Here is a 10,734-nt window from a genome sequence, read left to right on the forward strand (position 1 = left end):
CCTTATAAAAATGTTTTGTTTTAAAACATTAATTTCGGTCTACGAAAGTCAAGAAAATGGATTCGGGAGTCGGTTACGTACAAGGAAGGGTTAGCACCCTCATAACGCCCAAAAAATTGGTACCTAATTGATTATCAAGTGTCTTTAATGTCAGAAATTTGAAAGTTTTAACATGCAATTCCCTTTAGAATATTTTGATTAGAGTTCACTTGTATCAAATGAATCAAAATATCAATCCAGTAAGTTAGGATGCAATATTTTAAAGACATTCGAAGCTAAGCTAGCCTTTTTTTTGAAAATTCCTATCTCGAAACAATAAAATGCCATATCCAGTAAGTTAGGACACAACGCTTTGAAATTCCAAGACAGTTGCTCATATTTTGAAAACCTTAAAAACTTAGAAGGGTGCTTGACTATTCGAACTCAATGAGAAAAGTTGCAACTCAGTAAGTTAGGGCACTACCTTTCTCGAAGCTTCCAACTACCAAGCATTGCCTTTTTCATTTGAAAACTTTGGAATCTCCTTTTTATTGATATGTAAAGAATCACATACATTATAACATATAAGATAGAATATTGTAATAATAAAACATGCATTTAAACAATACAATGGCAATAATGTAAAGATCATACACTAGATATATACATGTTTAAAATTGCATAACATCATACACATAAAGATACACATAGCTTATATTGAAAATGAATAAGCAAAAAATATACACATGCAAAATAATTAACTTAAAAGTGATACATGATATACAATTTGACATAAATTACACAATATACATTACCACTTTAGGCATATCATCATAAATAACCTAAATGTTCATGTATATTTGTTACATGCAAAAATACAACATAGAGTATAATGAATTTAATAATATAAATTACATAACACCTATGTATAACAACATTTCATGCAAATGGACCTTAAATTAATATAAATAATTAACTTCCATGCAAATATGTAATAACAATAACAAATAATTTACTAAACAATAACGAAATATGAAAAAAAAAGCAAAGTATGAACGTATGAAATATAAATCAAATAAAGATATTCATAAATTTTAGATTAATATGAAAATAATAAAAGCAAACCCAAAAAAAATGATTAATATATATAAACCAATGCAGAGTCTCCATATACTTCCATGGTTCTTATTCCTCACTCTATAGCCGCTCGGAGTCCTATGATGCATGCTTCATACTCGGCCATATTGTTTGTGCAATCAAAATCTAGCTTGCATGTGAATGGATAACAATCGCCATTCGGGGATTCCAAGACTGCCCCAATTCCATTTCCCACTGCATTGGATGCCCCATCAAAGCTCAACTTCCAAGGATGATCCTCTGAAGCTGCTACACACATCAACTCCTCATTTGGGAAATCAAAATTCAATGGCTCATAGTCTTCTAGAGCTCTACTAGCCAGAATTCTGCTATCGCACTTCCTTTTATAGCCTTCTGAATCACATAGACTATGTCAAACTCTAAAAGCAGAATTTTCCATCTTGCCATTCTCCCATTCAACGCTGTTGACTCCATCATATACTTCAAAGGGTCAAGTTTTGAAATAAGCCACGTAGTATGATATAGCATGTACTGTCTTAACCTTCGAGTAGTCCAGATTAAAGCACAACACAGTTTCTCAATTGGCGAATATTTCATCTCACACTCTGTAAATTTCTTACTGAGGTAGTATATCCCCTTCTCCTTTCTTCCCGACTCATCATGTTGACTAAGCACACATCCCATGGAATTGCTGAATACTGATAAGTATAGTATTAGTGGTCTATCTGGACTGGGCGGAGATAACACCGAAGCATTCAACAAGTACTGTTTGACCTTTTCAAAAGCATTCTGGCATTCCTCATCCCAAGTACCTTGATTGTGCTTTCTAAGGAGGCGAAAGATGGGATCACACTTCTCAGTTAGTTGTGAAATAAACCGAGCAATATAATTCAATCTTCCTGGAAATCCTCGAACTTCCTTCTGAGTTTGTGGTGGAGGTAATTCTCGTATGGCTCTGACCTTGTCTGAGTCAACTTCAATTCCCTTTTCACTGACTACGAAGCCTAATAACTTTTCCGATCTAGCTCCAAAGTACACTTTGCTGGATTGAGCTTCAACTGAAACTTTCTCAATCTCAAAAACAATCTTCTCAAGACCTCAATGTGCTATTTTTCTGTTCGCGACTTAGCAATTATATCATCAACATACACCTCAAAATCCTTATGCATCATGTAGTGGAACAAGTCCACCATGGCCCGCTGGTATGTTGCCCCCACATTCTTCAACCCAAACGGCATCACTTTGTAGCAAAAGGTACCCCACAATTGTATGAAGGTAGTTTTATCCATGTCCTCTGGCTGCATCTTTATCTGATTGTACCTCGAGAAACCATCCATGAAAGAGAATAACGAATATCCTGCCGTGTTGTCTACTAAAGTGTCGATGTGTGGCAAAGGAAAATTGTCCTTTGGGCTAGCTTTGTTTAGATCTCTGTAATTAACACACATTCTTACCTTCCCATCCTTCTTAGGAACAGGCACAATGTTAACTACCCATTCCGAGTACTTTACCTCTTGGAAGAAACCCGCATCAAACTGCTTCTTAACTTCATCCTTTATTTTCAGAACAATATCTGGCCTCATTCTCCGCAACTTCTGTTGGACTGGCTTACAATCTTGTTTTATTGGAAGCCGATGTACCACAATATCAGTTTTAACAGTGGCATATCCTGATAGGACCATGCGAAGATATCCTTGAATTCACGTAGCAACTCAATCAGTCCTTGCCTTGTGTCCTTGGTAATAAGCGTCCCAATTTTCACCTCTTTTCCTTCCTCAAGGGCTACATTCTCTATTGCCTCGTTCTTATGGGGCATAATTTGTTTCTCCTTCTATTTTACCATTGTCAACAGATCTGGAGACACATCACAATCTTAGACATCTTCAAAATCCTGAGATTCCTCTAAACACATGTCTTACTCGCGAGAGAAATCAGGATTTGTAATATCAATGCTCATGTCATTGATATCTAGGGGCCTGTGAGGTATAAAGAATATACAAAGAATGAATGAATTGAAGAATGATTATTTATGTACTATGAATGAAAGAATAAGAATTGAAATTTTAACGGAATATTGGTTGATAAAAATGAAACAATACTCGTTGAAATTGATAAAAGTTATGTTTTATTTAAATAATAATAAATGAACATAAGCCTATTTTCACAAATGTAACCCTATTACTCCTAGGCTCTAGAGTAACAAGAATGTTTCAAGAATTACTCTGAAGAATTCCTAAAGATGACAGGAAGTTCCTCCACAGTCCAATTGTTTAGAGAGCTTCCCGATTCATAAGGGTGAATGCCCTCAAAGTTCCTTTGCTCCGAACCTTCGTCGTGTGTAGCATTAATCTGATGACTCTCTTCTACAAGTAATCCTCTTGATATGAAGGTTTTGGATATAGGAGGGAATGTCATTAATTCCCACCCCACTTCTCTTCCATCTAAACGCGCCCTTCTCCTTTCTTGGCGCTTCTCGATGTCTTTCCTCCTTTGCTTATAGTCTGGCTTGAAGCCCAAACCAAAACGGTCTTTCTTCTCAATCAACTTTGGGATCTGAGTCCTTCCTTGTAGATACTTTCCTAAACCTCTTCCTGGTAAGGCTCCCTTTCCTGCCATCATTTGTAGAGCCATCCTCGTAGGTTTTGCCATCCTTGGCATCGGTAGCTCAATCCCTTCCGAAATGAAAGTCGCATTTATGAATTCTGAAGAGCGAAAAGAACACTCAATAGATTCTTCGTTTGTATCAACATAAGGGGCCTTACTAGTGACTGCGGCTATAATGTCCTCCTCTGTATTGATGGTTATTAACCGTCCATCGGTCACTAGTTTCAATTTCTAGTACAATGACGAGGGCACCGCTCCTGCTGAGTGTATTCGTGGCCTACCTAATAAGCAATTGTGGGAAGGCTTTATATCCATTACCAAGAAATCTACTTCATACATGATCGGCCCGATTTCCAAGGGAATGTCAATTCTTCCCATCACCTTCCTTTCTGTACTGTCGAAGGCTCTTACCACATTCTGACATGTCTTCATGTGAGAATCGTCAATGGGTAATCTATTTAATGTAGATAATGGTAAAACATTCAAAGCTGATCCATTATTAACAAGCACGCTTGGAAGTGTGTATCCCTTGCATCGAGTAGTAATATGCAATGCCTTAGTTGACCCTCTGCCCCCCGGTAGGATTTCATCATCATTAAAGTAGATGAAATTATCCGCGCTAATGTTGTTCACCAATCGGTCCAGCTTATTAACGGATATGTCATGGGTGACATATATTTCGTTAAGCACATTCATCAATGCTTCCCTATGCACCTCTGAACTTAAAAGTAGAGCCAATACTGATATGCGAGTCGGTTGCTTACGCAACTGCTTGACCACGCTATACTCGCTCTGTTTAAGGAACTTTAGAAATTCCTTAGCCTCCTCCTCCTTTACTGGCTCATTGATGGGTACTTCGGTCTCTTTCTCCTTCTTAACCTCGACACCTTTGTTTTTGTGGGCTCCATTCTAACGCCCCCCGTATCGTAACGCTTCCTACTCCGCGTGTGGGAACCTTCCACTTGTACATCTTTAGATGCGCTGGCTATATTTTCTTCCTCCGCCACTGTCACATTGCAGTCATAATTCCATGGTACTCTCTTGCTATCCTTGTAAGGGAAATGAGTAGGCTTATGGATAATGACCTTGGGCACTACTGTTGTCCCTTCTTCGTTATTCCCTGGCAGGGAGATAATGATCCTTGGCTGGTTGGTTCCTTTTTGTTCACCTTCTAGCACACTTATTTCTCTTTTATAAGAGTTACCTTCAAAATTTTGTAGCTCTTTATTATCTATAAAGCCTTGCACCAAGGCTCTGAATTCTTCACAATTTTGGGTCTCATGACCCTCTTCTCCATGGAACTCAGAGTAGTTCCCCGTTTCTTCTCTTTCTTTCCCAGAGTCTATCATCCCTCTCTTCATCATCTCTTCCCAAATCACCTTCATTGGCATCTTCACCTCAGCAACATTTTCCTTCATCCTTCTTTCACTAGCTTCACCAATGGCATTCACTCCTTGATTGTCATGATTTGGCAAAGGGTTTTTAGTATTTGGGATACTATCAAATTTCACAACCCCCATCTTGATCAACCTCTCTACGGCCTTCTTGAATCCGGTACAATTTTCAATTGAGTGCCCCAATATTCTGGCGTGGTACTCGCATCTAGCGTTTGCATCATACCATTTAGGATATGGAGGCTGTAATGGTTTCAAGTGGAAAGGAGCAATAGCATGTGCATCATATAAGCTTTGATAAAGCTCACGATACGTCACAGAGATAGGTATGAATTGCATCCTCTCGTGCCTTGTGCCCGATTCCTGCCTTTGAGAACCCTGTTGCCCAACCGTAGCTACTTTGGGTTGACCAACTGTGATTGCCTTCGACTTGAAGCCACTTGTGTTGTTCACCTCATTGTTATTTCTCCTTGGTGTCGATCTTTTGGCCACTTCCCCCTCAATTTTGCCACCTCTTATGGCGTTCTCAATCATCTCTCCCGCCATAACTATGTCCGCAAAACTTTTGGTAGTGCTTCCAATCATGTGAGCAATGAATGGGGCCTTCAGAGTGTTGATGAACAACATGGTGATCTCCTTCTCCAACAATGGTGGCTGAACTTGCATAGCAACCTTTCTCCATCTTTGGGCATATTGCCTAAAATTCTTATTAGGCTTTTTCTCCATATTTTGAAGCGTGATCCTATCTGGTCTCATGTCAGTCACATGATTGTACAGTTGCATGAAGGCTTGTGCAAGATGCCTCCATGAATTTACTCTGGCCCAGCTCAACTGCTTATACCACCTAGTTGCTGCTCCTACTAAGCTATCTTGGAAACAATGAATCAATAGTTGATCAGGGTTCACATATCTGATCATCCTCCTACAGAACATCGTAATGTGGGCCTCTGGGCAAGTAGTCTTATTGTACTTTTCAAGCTCCGGCATTTTGAATTTATGGGGAAGCACCAAGTCTGGGACCAAACTCAAATCCTTGGCATCAACTCCATGATGCCCATCAGCACTCTCTAGAGCCTTAAATTTCTCCTCCAACCATCTACAACGTTCCTCCAACTATTTTGTAGCTTTGGCTCTCAAATCTTCCTTTTCAGCCACGTCCAAGTCAGGAATGAGGGGATTGGTAGGGCTGTCACCCAAATTGAATCCCGAACCAGTTAGGTTATTCATGTGGATTCCAGCATCAACTGGTCCATGTTGAGGCTTATAGTGACAGACGGCCTCCTAGGAAGTGCCTCGGCTTGTGTAGGCACGTGGGGTGGAGTAAAGCCTGGAGGATGATCCTCTTCCTCCTCACCAGTGATTGCCATAGGGGCTTTTCCCTTATTAGTGGCCCTCAAGAACTGAGCCATCTCAGTCATCATATTCCTCTGAGCCTCTTGCAATTGGTCCTGCATGTCCTTTTGTAGCTGTTCAAACCTTTGATCCATATTCCTAGATTGTACATGAGTTTCGTACTGATGCGCGGTTTCCAGATTTTCTTTTCTACTTCTGTGGTAATTTAACTAATTAGGGTCTTTCTATAACTTTGAATGCAAATGATGTGATGAAATGCTATGAGATGCAAATGCATGAATGCAAAAAGGACATCGATTCTGATTCAATCTCATTTAAAAAACTTTATTTAGAAAAAGAATATCTTTACATAAAAGAGGATTACAAATACGCTTTCGCCCTAATGCCCAAAGTTTTAACTCTATCTAATAAAAGGGCTAACTCTCGTCCTTTATCTGACGATGATTCATACATCAAATGTAACGCCCCAATTTTCGGGAATTCTGTGAATGTTGACAAAATTTCATGCTTTGATTTTGTCATTTGTGAGTGAAATTATGAAATAGGACCTATGTGAAAATGTTTGAAAATGCTATAGGCTAAATTGAAGTGGCCAAATAAATAGGAGTGCAAAATAGGAGGATTTGCATGACAAACCTCCCATTTTACATGAAGTGGCCAACCATCATGTTGTTGTAGACAAAATGTACACTTGATATCCATAATTTATGGTACAAATTGATACAAATTGATAATAGGTTAGGTAAATGTTCCATGATAATAGGTTAGGTAAATGTTTCATGATAATAGGTTAGGTAAATGATCCATGATAATGGGTTAGGTAAATGTTTCATGATAATGGGTTAGGTAAATGTTTCATGATAAGAATATCATGTCTTTTGTATTAAAGAATTAAATGGATGAAATATGAAGTTTTATTAAAAGAAAAAGGGGTGAAAAGAACAAAGTTTTGTCCATCTTTGTTCATCATAGCTGAAAGTTAGAGAAGAGAAAGGAGAGGAGAAAGCTCTTGAGTATTCGGTCATTAGGAGAAGGAAAATTGAAGGTAAGTTCTTGGTACCTTGCTTCTATTTTGAGGTTCATGAGTTCTTCTTGATTCTACCTTAACTCTTGAAGTATATTTTGATTTTTAGTTGTGTTGTGAGCATTTAGTCATGAATTAAAATGAAGTAAATGGTTGTTGTTTCATGTTCTTTTGATGAAAAATGGAAGATAGGTGAAGTTGAGCCAAACAAATGAGCATGCATGTGCCTTAGATGTTAAAGGGAAAAATCAGCTAACATGTTGTGCTTTAAAATGATGAAATTGGAGATTATACTTAAGTAAAATCATAGATATGTGATGATTGATTGGTGATATACATGTTTAAATAACAAGCATGCAAGTTAGGTGTGAAAGAGTGATTTGGTAATAAATCTGCTTGGGACAGCAGCAGTAATGTGACTTTGGAAAATCACCATAAATTGTGGAAGATGAGTTAGAAGCTGCATAAATTATGTAATTAAAGCTTGTTTAGTCTAGTTTCAAATGAAATAAACAAGAACATATTTTGAATTCTTTACAATGAGAAATTTGATTCGTAATGAAGAGTGGTCAGATTAATCAAACAGTGAAACATGGGAAACTTTAAGAAAAATCTGGTATTGATTGGCTAAACCAAAAATTCTGAAAATTTTATGGATAGAATATATATGAGTCTATTTTCAAGGAAAATTAACGGCACTTGATTTGGAGTTTCGTAGCACCAGTTATAAATGATTTAGTGACTATTGCTCAGGAAGACAGCTTGCAGTGAATTTATGATTATGAGGTAAACATTAACAAAAATTTGTTAATGAGTTGCTTATTGATTTCTTATAAGCTTACTATGATCTGTAGGTGTGGTTGGCCGAATATTGTAAGGGGTTAATATGTAGTTTGTATTTGAATAGTTAGATTAACGTGTTAGTAATCCAATTGTAGGCGGTTCGTGTGTGGATCTCGTCAACATATCGTCGCAAACAAGTGTGTAACTAACACCCTCTTTCTTAGTCTAGATCGGCAAAAGCGAAAAGTCGAAATGCCGAAAACCGTATTTTGTAGATTTGCGAGTGTCGAATGCTCGTGAGGTAAATCGATTAATGTTTTTGGTAAGCTGCAATGTTTGGACCGCAAAGTGCATGATTTCTGTGCCCTCGATATTTTTGGGCTTAATGGGCCAAAATTGGAATGATGGGCCAATGGGCCCAATTCGATAAGAACCCTCGGTACGTGATTCAGTTAGTACGTGAAAAGTAGGAATAGGCATGAAAAACCCTAAAAGCAGCTAAATTACTATAATACCCTATGTATAGAAAATTACTTGTTATACCCCTAGGTGCAAAATTACCAAATACCCCTAGGGTTAAATTGACCTAAATGCATGTTTGATTTGTTGTTATTTATTGCATGCCATGTTGTTATTATCGATGCATGGGATTGGGATATTGACGAGGAAGTATCTGAAAGTGGCTTGTCCACGTCTTGGAGGCTTTGCCTCAATTTATCGATAATCTGAGCGTAAAGGTCAGAATCGTGAGTGTTGTCATTTGGGTGGGTTGAACTATTCCCCACATGGAGTGTATGGCTGGTACGGTGGAGTGTAGTGGTTGGTGGGTTGAGTAGTCTCCCAAATGGGCTTGCATATGTTATTGATGTTGCATGTATTTTGAAATGGGCCTATGGGCCACATCGTTATCTGAATAAGGGCTAAGGCCCGTTTATTATGTCTGAAAAGGGCTCGCTTGATACCATCATTACCCAAATAGGCTTGCATATGTTATTGATGTTGCATGTATTTTGAAATGGGCCTATGGGCCATATTGTTATCTGAATAAGGGCTAAGGCCCGTTTATTATAATCAAAAGGGCTCGCCCTGCACCATCTATTACTGAATGGGCTTAGGCCCAATAGGTATGGTGACTTGGGCTTTGAATGGGTTTTCCTTACACATCGAGTTTCCCCAAATCACCCTTTTATTTTCATCCACGCAGAAATCCCTTATCCATAGTGGGCTTGGGTGTGAGGGAATTGAGTGGCCACCGTTCAAAGTTTGATTTTCTTCGGTGAACTGGACATCCTTTTATTTACGTTTGAAGTTTTGGGCTTTTAAATGTAATAAGGCCGCTTAATTATTTTTGATGGTTTTAATATGTATTACTAAGATAGGTAATACTTATTTTAACTGTTGAAATTGGATAGTTTTAGGGCGCGTTTTCAAAAACAACAGTTGATTTCAAAATAACACGACAACAAGCAAAGCTTCCGCAATGAAAGTATTTTCCAAAATTAATCACTTTTCCTAAAAATCGGTTTCCTAGAAATATCCATGACGTTAAGGTGTGGCAATGGCGGTATGCATGTCTAGGATTGGATCCGAAGGAGCTTGGTACTAGCGATTCGATGGACTCACCACCTCTTTTCCGGTTTCCTACGGTGCATGACTTCCATTCACTTTAACCTTTAATGAATTAATCTTTTGAACATCAAGTACGATTTTCTGGACTTAGAATGGAAATTTTTTTTTTTACTTTTTGATGTGGCATGCCGGATTCGCCCATAACTTCTAGGCCGGGTTTGGGGTGCTACATTTAGTGGTATCAGAGCCCAGTTGCAACAACTCGGCTGTGGAATGGGTTTACAAAAACAAAGATTTTCGAAACGAAAATTTTATAAAGAATGCGAAAACTTGATTTTCAAAATTTAGATCTTTAGAAGGTGGCATTCAAATCTCGGCTCAAGTCTGTAAGTATTCTCAATTTTTCAATATTTTCTGAATTATCTGTCAGATCAAATCCTACTAGGATACTCTAGATAGGATGATTCGAACATAGGAAAATCGATAAGAGATCAAATCGTAGCTAGACTTGATTCTCGCGAAACAAACTCGAACTCTTCATCGATTCATAAAACATCCGTAATAAACACCGGAATATTAATTGATGCATAAAAAATTCGTAATCAAGATAATACGATATGAGTACAAGAGGCCGTGGGCGGGCCGAGAAAGTGTTCGAGCGAGATCTTCATCTTGAGACATATCTTGCGTGATAGATGCACCGGTACCACGGCAATAGAGGTAGAGTCTCATGATCATGGTGTCGGGGATGATACCACACCAAGCAATGCTTCGTGTTACGGAAAGGGTTGCAAGTAAGTTCGAACAACGAAATTCGAGGATCTATTTCTGAATGACTTCGGGACCAACGGAGCGGAGATCTTTAGGGGTGCGTCTGGTATAGCCCCAAATGTGGCAGAATATTGGTTAGAGGCCACAGAACGGATTATG

The 10,734-nt window shown here is 38.4% G+C and overlaps 1 protein-coding gene across 1 annotated transcript; it reads right to left on the bottom strand.

Annotated features, from left to right (window-relative positions):
* Positions 1–3,294: 3,294 nt before the first annotated feature.
* On the bottom strand, positions 3,295–5,621 carry LOC108481524 (uncharacterized). Its single transcript, XM_017784645.1, has 3 exons — positions 4,637–5,621; positions 3,963–4,568; positions 3,295–3,866 (listed from the first exon to the last, which is right to left on the bottom strand). Exons 1-3 carry the CDS (start codon positions 5,619–5,621, stop codon positions 3,295–3,297), a joined length of 2,163 nt encoding a protein of 720 aa, XP_017640134.1.
* Between the last annotated feature and the right edge of the window lie 5,113 nt (positions 5,622–10,734).

The sequence above is a fragment of the Gossypium arboreum genome, chromosome 5 (assembly GCF_025698485.1).
Source record: "Gossypium arboreum isolate Shixiya-1 chromosome 5, ASM2569848v2, whole genome shotgun sequence".
Classification (NCBI taxonomy): Eukaryota; Viridiplantae; Streptophyta; class Magnoliopsida; order Malvales; family Malvaceae; genus Gossypium; species Gossypium arboreum.